The sequence below is a fragment of the Sceloporus undulatus genome, chromosome 6 (genome assembly GCF_019175285.1).
Source record: "Sceloporus undulatus isolate JIND9_A2432 ecotype Alabama chromosome 6, SceUnd_v1.1, whole genome shotgun sequence".
In the NCBI taxonomy this organism is placed as follows: domain Eukaryota; kingdom Metazoa; phylum Chordata; class Lepidosauria; order Squamata; family Phrynosomatidae; genus Sceloporus; species Sceloporus undulatus.
The window spans coordinates 66,629,015-66,646,610 of record NC_056527.1 but is presented as its reverse complement, the minus strand read 5'-3'; the positions used below and the strand labels follow the sequence as shown (position 1 = coordinate 66,646,610).

General features: G+C 39.4%; 1 protein-coding gene across 1 annotated transcript in view; it reads right to left on the bottom strand.

Moving 5' to 3' along the window:
* Positions 1-17,596, bottom strand: part of VOPP1 (VOPP1 WW domain binding protein) — a 62,408-nt gene that overhangs the window by 6,717 nt on the left and 38,095 nt on the right. Inside the window, exons 2-3 of the mRNA XM_042474738.1 lie at positions 8,269-8,327; positions 473-550 (exon numbers count right to left, since the gene is read on the bottom strand). Of these exons, the coding sequence (XP_042330672.1) occupies positions 473-550; positions 8,269-8,327 (137 nt within the window). The remainder of the gene's footprint in view (positions 1-472; positions 551-8,268; positions 8,328-17,596) is intronic.

The window sequence follows — 17,596 nt, the reverse complement described above, 5'->3', positions numbered from 1 at the left end:
TTGTTCCTTGCAGAACAAAGTGACAAAAATGCCCCATCTCTTGATTCTTACAAGGACAAGAATTTCTTTTTTTAAATGAAAGCTTGGAATCCATGCCAGATAATGGCCCAAACAGTCACTAGGTTGCAAGTGTAGAATCCAAGGCTGTATCTACACTGCAGAATTAATGCAGTTTGGCACCACTTTAACTGCCAATTCAATTCTGGGATTTGTAGTTTTGTGAGATATTTAGTCTTTGATTCCAAAAAAAACTCTTTGCCACAACAAATTATAAATCCCCAGATTTCATAGGATGGAGTCATGACAGTTAAAGTGGTGTTAAACTGCATTAATTCTGCAATGTGGCAGGAGCCTAGGTAAAACCTTGCCAATAGGAGGCATGGCAACCCTTTGTACCCACTTTACATTCATCTATCCATTTTAAGACTATTTTAACTACAGAGAATGGAAGGAATGGTTATTATTGACTTACCAAAAATACCATAGTCTCTGGATAGATAGAGTTCTCACACAGCATCTTGAACCACAACAGTCTTCATAAGACCGACACCTACATAAAATAAAAAAGCAGAGTTTCTTGGAAATTGCAAAGCAAAATGCAGCATGTCAGAATATGGAATCTGCAGGAAAGTAAAACCTCGGCGGACTAAGAATCCATCAAAACTCACTATTTTAACCATCAGCAATGAGCTGAGATGGCACAACCCGCTCTGAACAAATCTTGACAAGAAAATTTCATGACACATTCTCCTTAGGGTCGCCATAAGTTGGAAACGAGTTGAAGGCACAAAAGAACGAAATGAGAAACATAAATGGAAGACCCAACTATTCTGATCCTAAAAGTGTTGTTTTCAACATTATCCATCTGGGGTCAAACCTGGACTGCACAGCTATGCCTGCTCAAGTCACAGATGGGGAGCTCACTTACAACTGGCAGCAATCTTGTCAAGAAAACCCCATACTAGGGTCACTTTAGGATCGCCTTAAATCAGAAATAACTTGAAGGCACACAACAACAACAACAACCAGAAAATTCAAAGAAGATTCAGCTTAGAAATGACAAACTGGACTCATTTTCATAAAGATCTTCACCAGGATCCAACAGCCAACAACACTTAGTCCATATGCATTCCTGAAACAATGCTGCTGGTTTTCAATGGTGGCAAAGATCTTTAGGTAGCAAATATTTAACACCTGTAATACATTAAATAGGGTAAAATACCATCAACAGGATAGAAGATGACTCAAAAATAAAAGTGCAGGAACACTACTGCTGTTGCTTGTAGAACAGCATGTCAATGTTGCAAACACAAAGGAATTGTTTTTCCCAGCAAGCTCAGTCCCTAGAAATTACTAAATTTTCTCCTGCCCTCAGCAAATAATCCCTCGAATACTCCTCTTTGTAACTCAAAAACAAGAACACACAAAGGGGCAGCCCCCTCTTAGCACTGTCTTAAATATATTCAAAGCAGGTCAAGTGGCCACACACACACACGATGGCAAAGGGTATAATCTTCACAAGGACATTATCATGTAAAAATGCACCTTACGCACCACAAAAACATCCATAGGGAAAGCTGACCTGTCAGGGAAGAAGACTCTAGTTTTCCACACACATTCTGATCTGGGGGTGACCCATGTGGTTTCTGAGGACCAAAGGAACTGTACTACATGCTCCCCATAAATTTCTGAATAAGATCTCAGGCTCTTAAGACTATTTTCACTTGAAACCTGTATTTTTGGCACTTGATTATTAAGACATTAATTTAAGCAATGATTCCTCGTATGGTTTATTATTATATGATGTGCCAAGAAATCAAAGCCATGGGGATGAAAGCAAATCAAATTGAAAGGAAAGCTGTACAACATTAGATGGACAACATCCCAAGGACTCAGATGGGGAAAAAAATGCTGAGCTGGAAAAGAAACCAAAAGAACCTGCTGGAATAAAAGGTTTCTACTAGAAAGAAAGAAATATAAGCCATGAGGGTTAACCATATACAGTATACTTGACTATAAGTCAACCTCATGTATAAGTTGAGAGTAAGTTTTGGGGCCAAAATTATGGATTTCAATATGACTCATGGATAAGTCGAGGATGAAACTTAAGGCATGCAATTAAGGATGTAAAGGACGAAGTTTACTGTCTTCATGTAGAAATGGCTTATTCAGATCCTTCTAAGCCCAATTCCTCTTAGCACTCTTTGGAGGGGAAGCACCAAAGAGGTGGAACCACTACCATTTACCCACCCAAGCATTCAAAAAGGCCATGGTGGAAAGAGTTTGGGGGTTGGTGCTTCTTTTGGGTGCTCATACCTTTTGCCACTCTACTCAGAGAAGGAGAAGAATTAAATAAACTACTTACACTGACCCTTGGATAAGCCAACTTTTGGGGGTCAATTTTTTGACAAAATGTTCTAGACTTATACATGGGTACATGGAGTAGTTTATTATTACTGACATTTTAAGACACTTTTATTTTAAAATGTTCAAGATAACCTCAAAATATTTTAATGTATTCCATCCCATGGGTAACCTTTTTAGTAACACCAGTTTACAATACAACGTGATGTGAATGATTGTTTCACAGGTACACACTATACACTTTAAAAAATATACACTTTATTATATGAATGACAAATGTTTACTAAAATATGTAATGTACAGGTACATCCTTCGTAGAGGAAGTACTGCAACTTGGTTGCAAACCCAAGTAATGCTATCTCCAATAAAATAATACAATACAAATAGCTGCAGTGGATGAAAAGCAGAGGTTGCTACAGGTTGCTGTGCCATTGTTCAGATCTATTTATTTATATAATCCTATTCAATTTTAAAAACGCAACCAAGAATATCAGCAAATATTCTTGGGGTTGCTCCTAGTGCAAAATGTGAAGTAAACAGAATATCAAAATCAATAAGAATATAGCTTTTTTAAAAAATACCCTTTCCACCTTTCCTTGTGGTTCAGATCAATACCCAGAGAAGAAATAATATTAGGCCAGTGTTTATTTCATACACAAGTTTCCTTAAAAGGCCGAGGTAAATAAAAAGGTCTTCACTGAATGCTGGAAAGTTCGTCGGGGAAGCCAGCAAGCCCATCTGGGCTATTTCACAGCCAGAGTTCTACCGTTGATAGACATTACACTAGTACTGCAAATACAAAGGGAGGTGCAAATGTTTACAAGCTTGATCAGAGTGTGCAATTTGTAGGCTTCTTGCCAAAAATACTATTTATGCCAAATGTTGCCAATCTGTAGGTTTCAATGCTGCCTTCTAGTCTCAGGGGCTGATGTTACACACTCTAATTCCCCTGCTGTTTCCAGTGAAGGCTCTGAGAGCCGAGGATCCATACTGCTAGCTGGCATACCAGGCTGTATCCCACCTCCAAAACATGAGATGCTGGTTCAAGCGCCAAAAGTACCAGATAGCAGTCTTGTTCAAAAACCACCTGGATACATTTCTCATAACTCGACGCATACAAAAATCTGTTTAGTCTACTCTGTCTATTTTGATTATAGAAGCTGGTGACAATTCTGATCAGCATCACCACCACTTCCTCCTCGTTTCAATTAATATTCCACGTTTCAACCAGTGAGCTCATGGCTCTCCTCTTTGACATTTTAGCCTCCAAACAATTTTGTGAGTTAAGTACATCAAGAAAGAAGGATGGGCCCAAGGTCATCCTGTGAGTTACATGGATCACATACCCTCCAACTGTCCCAGTTTGTCAGGAACTCATCAAGGGAAAGGGAAGAGGGTGGACTCTTACCCTTCCCAGTTGGCTCAGACAAAAGTAATTGCTGCAGCCTGCAACTTTCATACATGAACAGTGCAGTTTTGGAGTGACATACTGTATGTATTGTGAACTGAATCCACTGATGCAGCAAAGCTGTAACCTGGGAATCACATACATCCTGCAGAATTGTGACCTAGTTGCCATATTTCAAAAGCACTCTTTTTTGTTCTTAACCGCCCTTGGGTCAATTTTGAACCCATGGCAACCCTATGGATGAGAAATCCCCAAGGCTCCCTGTCCTCCACTGATCTGCTCAGTTCCTGCAAAGTCATACCAGTGACCTTAATAGAATCCATCCATCTAGCATGTGGCTTTCCTTTCTTTCTGTTTCCCTCCACCTTTCCTAGCACTATGATATCAAAGATCAGCTCCCAAATCCAGGCTGAACTTGATGCCCATGATGATCACAGCCTGATGGCTCATGCGAGATGGGCAAAGAGAAGCAAGCAAGATAAAGACATGGATCTATTCCTCACAAATAGCATAAACCAACATACAGGTATTTTTCAGTTAACAATGTGGAAGTGTTCCTGGGCATTATTTCTTTGACAGAAAATTTGGTACCAAAGACACCAATAACATGGAAAGAACAGAAATAGGTTTCTGAACCACAAAAAAAAGAGGAATGGTTCAAAAACAAAAAAGTACGTACACACAAGATCAGGGCAGTCTTATCTGCTCTCTCTTTTTATGTTCTGCTACAAACGCTCTATAAGGGATTGTGTAGGCAGCTTCTGTTTACCTTATATGTTGCAGGCAGGCACACACAGCAACAGTAAGATCAGCTGGAGCAGAGACCTGCTGTTTTCCAGCTTTATTGCATTGTTTATTGCAGACATGATATTGCAATCCAGTACCTGAAATTCTGTGTATATCCAGCCCTCCTTCAACATTCTCCCAATGCCAATGATGCTTTAAAAACATCCAGATAGACAGAATCCTCACTCACCTATCTGCTAATCTGAGCAACACTGAGAAAGAGTAGCTAATGATGTAGTAGATAAAACATGAAATATATGTTTATACAATGTCATCAATATGCAGTTTCATAAGAAAAAACAAAAATATTTTCACCATATTATAACCCAAAAACTTGACATTCAAATTTTGGGCACTGCTGGGGTCCCTACTCTCCTGTCCTGGTATAGCCAATGGCTGCTTGAACCGTTTTCAAAATGCACTGTGCAAGATGCATGATGGTAGGGAAATGTATCAAGGTCAAGGCAATGATGATAAATGAGGCCTTTGGTCTCTAGAATATCAATCAATCCCACTGTTTCTTTTGGCATGAAATCCATCATGTTGACTGGATTTACCGCCTACCAAGCACTCATTAGGCTTCCATTGTTAAGGCGACATGAGGGGAAATGTCCACAAAGTCCGACCCTCATTTGCTGTTGTCAGGAACAATATCCATAAACAACAGGCTCTTTTATGTGATGCTCAGCACCATTAAAAGTATTTCAATATCTGGATCTGAGTCCTGAATTCATCTCATTGATGAAGTGGAGTATGAATTCATTATTTTTGCACATAACAATTGGACATGTAAGGAAGAAGCTACACTGGGACTACTTCCAGCCTTGACAGATCTGGCAGATTCATTTTTTCAGGGGGGGAGTTGTATTTGTTTGGTCTGAGTATACATCCAATAGACTTCCCCTATATTTAACCTGTACTATAACAGCACGACTGATCTATTAGCAGACTAGCTTCTGTCACTGAAGGTGTAAAACCATATGCTAAGGGGGAAGAAGGTATCTTGATACGAACGAATGTAGGCAGAACAGGAATCCCATTATGATGGTGTATAATATATAATCAGTGACCATGAAAGAGTGTCATCGCAATGTCTTTCCTGCCATGAAGCAAAAAAAGCAAATCCTGGTGGAACAAATGCATGTTTTGATGAGGAGGCGAAGGAAATATCGTATTTAAGTTAACCCATCTGTTCAGATCAACAGGCTATGTATCATGTCTATGTATCATGATGAATACTATAGTTACCTGAACCATCAGGCTTAACCTCTTCTGAGCTGTCTCCCAGCATCCATTCCACCAGACTGAGGAAGAGGGAGAGATGGGAAACAGGAACACCCTTTCAGTTCAGCTGACAGACCTGCAGTTTTTGGCTCTTCTTTTCTTTGGGCTGTTTCTGTTCTAACTTGTCATGATAACAACACTATGTCCAGCTGCATTATAGCATTTCAGCTGCATTAAATCTGGGCATTTGATGAACCACATAAGATTGGCGTCAGCCTGTTGCTAACATTGTCATTTTATCATTTTTTCCTCCAGTATGCTTTTTTAAACACCTTTGCTAATGAAGAAGTCTGTACAGTTTTGAAATATTGCATAATGTATTTTATGCATTTTGGTTGACTAAGTAAGTAACATTAACATGAGATCAAATAACATTAAGAACAAGTATGTGAGTTTTCTTGTTTTCTTTTTCCCTTTCTATCTCCTCTTATTTTTGTGTCATGTTTTAGTTTTTAAACCTGTGGGCAGAGATTATCTGGTCTTTATTGACATGCAAACCACTCTGAGAGCCCTTACAGCTGAAGCATGGATTACAACGATTTAAAATAGATTATAGATTTTTAAAATACCAAGAAAAACCAACTGGGTATCAATGCTGTTATAATTTTTAAACAACGTCTACAGACATTCCTCACTCTCCGAGTCCCTCGGATTTGGTGTAGGGTTCAAGAACCAGGGTTTTGAATGGAAGGATTCAAACGAGTTCTCAAGAAAAGTGTCATTGTTAAAGCAGCTAGGAAGCCAGTTCACAAATGGACCAGAAGAGGAAACCTGCTGGACCAGTCCAAAGAACTATTTCTCCTACCTGAGCCCCCAGAGAACTTCTACCTATCAGAGCAGACTATATAGAACTAGCTCAGGGGTGGGAAAAGAATGGTCTGTGAACTGCATATGGATGTAAGCTGTTATTGCACCCTTCAAGGTGCATCCCTACCCTCCTCAAATTGGGGGGGGGGGGTAAGAACATTTTGTTCTTCCTCAAAATGCCATTATAGTGGTCCCTCCACAGTTGCTGAGGTTAGGGGCACAGGACCCCCATGAAAGTGGAAAAACCACTATTTTTTAAACTGAGAGAACACCTCTCTAGGAAACTCTAGAACCTCCAGCACAACTCTGTGGCCACCATCCAGTAGAAGTTGACAATAGAATTGTGTTGAAGGATGTACAAATGCCTAGAGAAGTGTTTTCTCTAGGAACCTAGAGTACAACTCTATGGTCAATTTTTGGTAGAGTCTCCAGTACAACTCTATGGTCAATTTTTGGTAGAGTCTCCAGTACAACTCTATGGTCAATTTTTGGTAGAGTCACGCTGGAGGTCCTAGAGATTCCTAGAGAGAAAATGCTAATCAAATCCGCAAATAATCAATCCTCAAAAGTCAAGGCCGCAATTGTGGAGACACAACTGTAGTATTCTCAATGCTTCTGAGGGGTGCTGCTGGCCATTTCCCTCTGGTCTGGTTTTATTTGTTTGTCTCCCTCATTCTTTTAGGCCCAGATTGGCCATTTTTCTCTCATGCAAAAAGTAGCTGTTTTGGTTAGTCCCAGCATAGAAATAAGGCCCACATGGTACGAAAGAGGAAGGAAGAGCACAGGAACAACTTTTTATTCCATGACCAGAGCTGAGAAATGATACTACAGTGGTACCTCGGGATACGAAATACCCAGGTTACGAAATTTTCGGGATACGAAAAAATCCCATAGGAAAACATTGTTCCGGGTTACGAATGTTTTTTCGGGTTACGAAAAAACTTTTGGTGCTTTTTTCGGCTTTTTCGCACGGAATCGCGGCTTTTCCCCATTAGCGCCTATGGCAATTCGGCTTACGAAGGCTTTTCGGGTTACGAACGGTGCCACGGAACGAATTAATTTCGTAACCCGAGGCACCACTGTATTTGATTTACAACACCCAGGGTCCCCAGATGGATGGCTAAAGTGGTTGGGAGCTTTGGGGCGCTATAATGCAAAATGGCCCTTGATGTTGGTCACAGGTGGCAAAAACCAGAGCTTCTGCAGTCCCAGAACTACTGGTAACTCAAAAAAGAGGTCTGAATACATCTATCAGTTTGACTAGTAAAATGTATAGATTAATTTTTTAGCTGAGTAATCTGCAGGTGTTCATTTTAAAATTGGCAGGGCTGAGACTGGTGAGCAGCTGTATCCTCCTAAACTCCTAAAATCTGGCTCCAATAAATTTATGAATGCTAACAGAGTACAAAAGGATAACACTGAAATGGCTTCTTTTTCTAGCAATGAGTGGCTAACTTTTTAAATTTAATTTACCGTAGTCCTCCTACCACCTACTTGTTTTCTATAATACAGAATAAGTGCTAACATAAAGAAAACCTGGATCTGTCTCCCAGATTCTAATACAAACACACATTCATACATGTTCACATGAACGCAGAGAGAAGAAGAGAAACACTTACACATAATATGTAGGATACACCCCTTCAAAGTACCAGCACTGCTTTTTGGCCTCTGAATACTGAAAAGAAAAGGGGAGAAGTGGGATTGTTTATCATGTACAACAAAAACTGTAAGTAACATGCAATACAGTGTAGTAGTCTTTCCCAACCTGGTACCTCCCAGATATGCTGAACCATTAACTCCAATGGCTAACAGTTTGAGGATAATGGGGATTGTAGTCAAACACATTTGTAATACACAAAATTGGGGAAGGTTATGTTAGAGATACATCTAACAGAGAGTTCAAGAGAAAAAAGTATGCAGTTGATAAATTAACGTATTCAGTGTGAGCAGATACAAAACCAAAGGCAAAAGGGCTCACAAATTTAGCAAATGCCACATTCCTAAAGAGAACAGTAGGAGATGTAGGGGGAAAGCAACTTGCAAGGGAAGACTTGAAGGCATTCAACCCTCAAGGCATTGTTGGCAGAGTATGAGGATAAAGAAGAAATAAATATTTCGAGGGAATAGTTCTTTAGTTTCTTTTTCTCCACCTTCCTCCCTGCCCTTGTTACTTCATCCTCACCTGGGAGGGTCTTTCTGTGTTAAAAGACTGAGGTAAAACTAACCGAACTAAATATCATTGGGAAACACAAGGTTCAATATCCCTCTTTTCTTCTGAACCTTCTCTGCTAGTAACGTCTAGCTCCTGCATTTGTATTGAAAGAAAACCAGGGACTAGTGGAACCTTTACATCCCTCATTACTTCCACTTCTTCCTCAAGATTCCTGTAACTCTTAACTATTAAACAGAACCAAAAAATTACAGCACTTGCTACTTTTATCATCCTGCTTGATAAGTGACACTTGTTAAAACGTCCTGCCCTCTGCTGTTGTTGCATGCCTCTGTACAATACCTTTAATCACAGTGATTTAAAAGCACAGGAGTCCTGCCCTTCTTTGCATCTGGCCACTTATCTTGCATGATACAAAGCAGGTAGCGGGTGGAAGACCCCTGTGTTTGTTTCATTACAAAACAACTTGTAGACAGGTATTGACATTCCTGTGAGCAAATCATATGATTATCTTTCACTGCACTACAAGACTCCCTGAAGAGCTTTCTCTTCCACACTATTTATTACACATTGTTGTTGAAGCCACTTTTCACCTGCAAGACGCTCTATAAAATTACTGCCACTCCAGCAGTCTGTCTGCGCTACTTTGATCCACTAACAGATAGTCACATTAGATCCCATCTTGGGAGAAAGGTGGTATATAAATTAAACAACAACAAACAAAGGCTGATGCGGAACATATATTAATAAACTGATCATACTCGTTTCCTTTTGTGCGTATGAGAATCCTAAGGATGTCCAACAAAATTTTATAGTGTAATCCCTTGCATGTTTATTCAAAAGTCTCAGTATGTTAATTGAGGCTTACTCCCTAGTAAGTATGTCTCAATCTCAAAAGACATTCAGCAACAGCAGCCATCACGATAGGCACATATGTAAGGTGTGGGGGTGCCTATCTTGTGTGTAGATATAGTGGGGGCAGAGAAAATGTGGTCCTCTAGATGTTTACCACGTTAAACCAACAACAACAACAACAGAACCTAATGTATGAAGACTACTGATGAACAGCAGACAGGTACACAATCTATAAACAGTGGCGTCACTAGGATTGGTGTCACACACACACACACACCCATTGATCTCCTCCTATACCACATCACATAGAATCCTTAATAATGCTCTCTGTATTAATGTAGTGAGCTAAATTATTCCCTGAGCCACTGCTGTCCTTTCCACAGTCCATTCCCCAGGCTCCAATAGTGGCAATGAACTGGGCTGGAAGAAAGAAATAGATCTGGGGGAGATAATGTATAGTTAAAGTGGCCTTCTTCTGTTCTTTGGACATCCTCTTTCTGCCCTTACCCAACCTTATACATTATGGGACAGACACAGATTTAAAAACAAACATGTCCATGTTTGACCCTTACCTACTATTTTGCAGCATAGCCTGAAATATCAATCTACTGTTTCCATAGCAGCAATCCCAACTAAATGGAGTAAGGCCTTGATTTGCTTGTTCGAAATAAGACCTTTCTTTTCAGTCCTAGTGTCCTCACCCTGTTGATTTTCCTGCCTCTGATATGCTATTGTTAATTTTAAATAAGTCCAATTTTGAATTATGAAATGGAAAGCATCATTTTAACTGGAATGTAAGTTTGAACAATTTAATTCTCCACTGAATAGCCACACTGAACAATTGCTCAGTGTTCTGCATTTGGATCCCTCGGGGACGGGGGAAAGATAATGACATCTGCAATCCTGATATATTGCAGAAACCTTTGCCATGGATGTAAGATTAAATCCAGGCATGTGCTTTCCTGAAACATGAAAATAATTATTTTTTCCTAATACCTTTAAGATACACAGGATGGGGGGATTCTGTACGTTGTGGCACTAAAAAATAACTTTTCTACCACTAAATGGTCAGCATTTGCATCATGTATGTAAAAGAACATGGGGACGGTTATCATCCATGCTTGCTTCTGTGGAGGCAGGGAAGGAGGATCACAAGAATAGCTCTCCATCTCATGGAGCTTGGAAAAATTTCTTCTCAGACTATGGCCTGTTACAGACTGTCAAAATAAAGCTGCTTCGGGTCTCTTTGGAGGTATGCTATTTAAATGATGCATGGGTCCTAAGAGTCCGGAGGTCGCGCCAAAGCTACACTCCATTCCTAAGCACTGGAGTGCAGCTTTGGTGCAGCTTCCGGATTCTTAGGATGCATGCATCATTTAAACAGCATACCTCCAAAGAGACCTGAAGCAGCTTTATTTTGGCAGTCTGTAACAGGCCTGAATCTCCCAAATTCTCTGCTGGCTGGAGGAAATCCTGGAAGCTGTACTCCAAAAACATAACAAAACAAAAAAACTTTTCCAAGCAATGCCCAAGACATTTGTTCAGGGAAGCTTGGTTGATGCCTGACATGTTTCCATGAGTTGCATGGGAAAGTAGAAGGCCTCTGTAATGCTCAGTTTTCTTAAATCAACACTAAAGCCAACAGAGTTGAATAAATTTACAGCAGTGAAAGATCTGACCCGCTCTTGTCAGCCAGAGGCCAGACAAGGTGCATACAGGAAGAAAAACAGCATTATTGCCTTGTCTACCTTAGTTATTTACCCCCTTCTTCAGATTCTAATGTTCATATGAAAGTATGTTGTATGCAATTTTTTAAAAATCAGATTGCATAATGAAATAGCCTTGCCAAAATGGTATAAAAGCAAGCAATGATGAAAGAAATGGTTTCCATGGATTCTGTCTATGGAGTTTATCACACAGGAGGCAAATCGCCCAAATAAATGGGGCTTACATCCTGGGGAAATTCTGGGGAAATCCCATAAAAGCAGGGCTCATTGAGCATTAATGTGACATTAACCTGTGCAGAAAGTGGGCAAAATCATGCTATGTGAAATTTTCTCCTTTACTGTGATATAGAGTTAAATTGCCTCTGGTAAAACAGCATTCCTAAAAAATAATGCTGCCACATTTTCTATGGTTTTGGTCTTCGGGATATGACATTTTGAAGGCCCAAAACCTAGAAGGCATGTTTGTGGCAGTATTTGTATACAGATAGTTAACCTTTAGCTATTGTAACACAGTGGCATTTGGAAATTTTTCTTAGCTGTGTTGTGTAATCTGTATATCTTTTGACAGTCGGAGATAATGAGTTTGGTACTGAACTGTCAGTTTATCAGACGTGTGGATAAAAAGCCCCTTATATTTTGATCCATTATTCTTATTTGATTATTATTTGACTGGAATGTCTACTTTGTTGGTGGCAGTGCTTGGTGTTTTTAATTTGCTGGAGGAGCTCTATTTTAAAAATCAAAAAGAATAAAAAAATGATCTGCAGTTGTCTTACTAGATATGCACAGGTATGAATAATTCATCTAGCATTATAACACAAGCTGTCTGCCAATGTAGAAAATACTCTGCCATAGCTGGAAACAACAGAATTCTAACATATCCAGTCAATCCTTCTTAATATCTTTGGTTGTTCTGCAAACATTAATTATCCTGTTTTATTCTGAATTAATGTGGATTGAGACTGGACAGGATCCCATTAGAGGGCATTACACTGTATTTAAGTTTATTAACCTTTTCCATAAAAGGCACATTAACAGCTCCAAAATGCAATTTCATTTTCAAAGAATGAATCATTCATGCCCCTTGTCATTTCAGGGAAGATGGCAAATGCATTTCTGTCCTAGAGCAATGGGACTGTAATTGAGCATAATGCCTTTCTCACTCTTCCAGAAAGAAAATTATTGCTTTTTGAATGGGTAATACCCAGACTAATAAGCAGATGTTCAAAAATGGAGTGAAGTGTAGAGAAACAGTTTGCTTCTTTCACTGCTGCTTAGGTTCAGAACAAACATGCCCACTGCCATGTAAACAAAGACAACCCACAATTCGTTTTTAAGTGGATAGTGAAGTTATAAGGGATCATCAGGCCCCCTTTATTATTTGTCACAGAATAAGGCAACAAACTGGTCAATGGTACTTCCTTCCCACATATGAAATACAGCAGCTGGCATATAATGCAAATAAAACCTGTCAATATTCACTTCATGTCCAATAAAGTTTATTTTCTTATGGCTCAACCCAGCAAGCTTTATAATGTACAGGACCCTGGACAGTGGCACAGTTGCAAACAGGCACTGCCAGCCATGGCCTGTTGGATGGCTGTGACAGACTCATGCAGATATCTCTCTGCTTGTGGGCACTTGCAATGATTGCACAAATGGACACTTTGCTCATGGCTATATGTAAGACCAAATATTGCCATATGTAAGACCAAATATTTTTTGCAGGAAGCCCAGATCAACTTCCCTTTCTGTCATGAAGCTCTTCTGTTAGCTTCAGCCTCCATCTTTAATATGGGAATATAATTCTGATGTAATTTACTCTCTGCAATATTACTAAAGTCATCTACAGTTGGCCCTCCTTATCCACAGATTTTTTATCTGTGGATTCAAGCATCCATGGCTTGAAAAAAAAATTTAAGTATATATTCCAAATAGCAAACCTTGATTTTGCATTTTATATGAGACACCATTTTGTTACGTCATTATATTTGATGGGATTTGAGCATCCATGAATTTTGTTATCCACAGGGAGATCCTGGAACCAAACCCCAGCAAATAACAAGGACCCACCATACTAAAAACTCATTACTTCTTAGGCACAAAATGCATTATATAACTTTACAAATGGCATGGGTTAGTGACAACTAAAATTCTATCTTTGGGCTTCTTTCCAGACCTTTTGCTCAGCATGGGATACGAGAAGCCAAAATAGTTATTAAGCTATGTGGTTTTGATATAGTGCATCAAATGGATCTGGCTAGGGTCCTACCCTTTATTGCTAATGAGTATAGCAGTTACCTTCCCTTCCATATGACAAACTATTTTGAAGTACCTAAACACAATAGGGCCTCTACTTTGGCACAGTGTTGTGCCCTTCGTTCAACTTTTCTTAAAGGGTGGTATAGGAAGATTTCATATCTGGAGAGACTATGATCTTGTGATTCTGGACAAATGGAAACTGTGGGACATGTGATATCTCAGTGTTTATATTACAGAGACTTACGTATTAATTTTATTTCACCCAAATTGAACAAATACCCATGTTGTACAGAGCAGTTCTACGTCTCTCTATTTCTTTCAGGTACTAACTCTGTTATAACAAATAAAGTGAACAAATTCTGTGCTGCAGCAGTGATTAAAATTTGTTGGGTGATGATCTGTGCCACAGACTATAGGTAATGAACATCTAGCTAGGTTTTGTAATCCAATGGATAATGTGTTTGATATAGTATTTTAATATAATATGTATTTATAGCAAATGTTCCCCCTTTCTATGTTTTAAGAGTTTTTAATTGATTGTATTTTGCTCTTCTCATGTTGGTCTATGACTGCTGTAAAGATTTTTGAACTATATAAATCAAAGGTGCTCAGCCCACTAGGCCTTAACTGTGTTCCCACAGAGGCCTGGTCCTCCATTCCTGCTTCCTCAGAGAACCTATTGCTATGTATGTATTTATTTTTCTGTCTTTCCCAAGGAAGGTCCTTTCACGGAGAATCAAAGAATCTTAGAGTTGGAAGAAACCACAAGGGCCATCCTGTCCAACCCCTGCCATGCAGGAATGCAGAATCATTGGCCACCTATTGGTGCTTTGATTCTGCATTCCTGCATGGCACATGTTCTACCTATGTTTGTAAGTAACTGATCATATTAATTAGCTCATTTGTCACTGTTACTGACATACAGTTAGTCTCCTACATGAATTCTTGTTTCACTCCTTAACACTCCCTGTGTTGATAATGTGTTTGCAGAAGTCCATTCAAACAATGTGCCATTTGAATATTAGATAATGTCCAAAACTGGTGGTAGTAATAGTGGTGACAGTGGAAATGATGTGAACTGAAATATCACATGAGATATTGCTAATAAATGGTGAAGCTGCAGTATAAAGCAAACAACTCCACTTTCTAGAAAAATTAATATTTCAAAAAAGATTTCCTTATGAACCCTGTTTTAGACTCTGCATTTTTAACTGATTGTTTTGTTATGTCTATATTTGATGTATAGGGATTTTATAACAGTTTTTAACCATGCATTAACCTGAGGTTTATTAAAAAAAATGAGAGACCAACACACTTTATAATAACAAAATAAATAAGACACCAATATTGATGACGACAACAACAAAAATGATTATGGTGGTGGTGATGATGATGATAATTAAAAAATTAAGCACATGTGGAGCCATGCTGTCTCCGATATGTACAGAAAGTTCTGATCTAGCACAGGATTACTGCAGCATGTTCCATGTACACAGGAGCATCAAAAACGCACGGATCGCCGTTTTTAAATGCCACCGTTGTACATTATGAGAATTAAGGGATTAGTTTCTAAGGGATCAGGATTGCATCATAAATACATTCTTATTCTCACTCCATAGGTTAACTCAGACACCCAAAAAGCTCCACTGATTTTAATTAAGCCTATTAAGGCTTGCAGTCATTCTCAATAATCACACAAAAAACCTCAAGTGGCTTCCAGGAACATCCCAGCAAGCACTAAGGCAATTAGGCTCTGGCACGTGGCAATTATGTTGTCATCATGTGCCAGGGCAATTGTGAATTTAAATTAAAATTTTAGTTGCCCAGCTGCTATCCAAGGAATCAATCCAATTTCTCAGGATCCTTCTGGAGTGGACCTGGTAGATGGGTTCATCCACCACTGCTTAGAAGGAAAATTGATATAAAACATACCAAACAAATTTTTACTATGACACAATTCAGTTTGCTTAATCACATGGACAGACACAACAAAACTATTGCTTAGGAATGATTGACATAGATTCCTCATCCCATCCCTTTAGCACCAGAAAAACAGCCTACCACTAAGGCATTTCAGCGAAGCCTTTCAAGGACAACCTTTCATTACACCACAAAGGATGAACTGAAAAGCTAGAGAAAGCTGCCCTGCACACTGATACATCTCTTGATATTCTCTCTCGTTCCATGACCTTTTACAGAAGAGTAATCCAGCTGTGAGCATCAGTGAAAAAGCCACCAGATGCTGAGTAGCTACAGCATCACAGACCTAAAAGGTTAGCTGGGGGTGGTGCTGGAAAGATTGCTTTGCTGTTCCTTTGGAATCAGAAAAGTTTCAACAGAAGACTTTGAGGGATCAACCCTGGCGATCAATGGGTGACAGATGCCGCAGCCAGATCGCCCTCACATCCATACTGATTGGAATTATAAGATAAGAAATACAGATGAATATTAGTAATGTGTGTGTTGTAAGTTTGTAAATATGTATCCTCTATATTGTTATGTTGATATGAATAATTATTTTATGAAATATGTGTATGTTTTAATGTTTAATAAAAAATAAAAAAGCAAAAAGAAGATTTTTGACGGATAAGCTTCATTCAGGATTGCCCCAACATACCCACTCTTCTTTCTTCAAATCTTTGCTTGAGAGAGGGGCGGGGGAGAACCCACAGACATCATTGTGTGTTGCTATATGATCACTCCTATCATTATACAACATCCCCAATATTATCCCTTTAGGTCTTTCAGGATCAGAGAAAAAAGACTGCCTTAATCCAGGAGGATTTCCCACTCTCTGCTTATGTTTTTGAAATGTTTACTTCAAAATATCACTTATGAAATCCAAAGTCCCCTTGCAGCTCCAAATTTCTGTTAATGGCAACAGTGCAAATGAAAAATGATTTGAAGAATTGCTGCACATGATATTTTCAAGTCTAAATAGTGTGGCAGTAAGATAAGCTAGGAAAAATTAAATAAAGCTGCACAAAGTTTTGAGATGGGGCAAGACCTGACATTTCTCTCACAATTTCTATCTATCGCCCACACTTCCGGCTGAAGAGAAGAGCAGTATTTTGCTTGATCTGCTGGAAGCTTTGGAGCGGGACAGAAACAGTGGGAGAAACAAATGTTCTTTGCTCCACCCAATCCTGGAATGAGTCAGTGAAAGCCTGTGTAAAGCTGTAGAGAGACCGTCTCATTAAGAAGCAATAAAGCACTCATCGCTTGGGGAAAAGATATAGTGATGCTGCATTTGAGATGGAACTTGGAAAATATACCTTTTGGGGGGGGGGGGGAATACAACCCTTCCCCCTATTAGCATTCTGGAGCTTGAAGTCCACAAAAGTAATTTTCCAAGCACATTTAACCTTTTCTTTCTTACAAATGACCTTAGAGTATTGGGCAGAGGGAGAGGCACATCAAAATAAAGAGCTGGTATGTGTCATTAATTCCCAAAGTCCTCAGCGATGGGCCCATTGAAAGATGAAACAATATGTTTCTGCTTTAGTCTTGGCAGGAAAAGCTGTATACACAGGAAGCAGCTCCTTAACCCAGAACCAGTGCCAAGAAGGAGATGCTGTGAGCACAAGACAGTTGAAAGAAGATGGAAGCCATATAAGGAATCTCATTTTGCAGAGCTGGCACAAACACACTGTGCCCCCACGTCTTCCGGCAGCCCTGCACAATTGCAAAGAGTGCCCTTAGTGGAGCGTTCTTCTTCTGTCTTAGTTTGATCGCTACAGCAGGCTCCTCTCCTGCCACTTCTCATACTCTACAGCAAAAGTGGGCAAAGAGTGACTCATAGGCTACATGTGTCCCCTTGAGACTGTTTTTGTAGCCCCTTTGGTCAAAACAAATTGCTCCAAAATGCTCCAGATGGGCCTACTAATTCTGTATGATAAAGTCCCAACCACAGGGACCATACTTGAACTT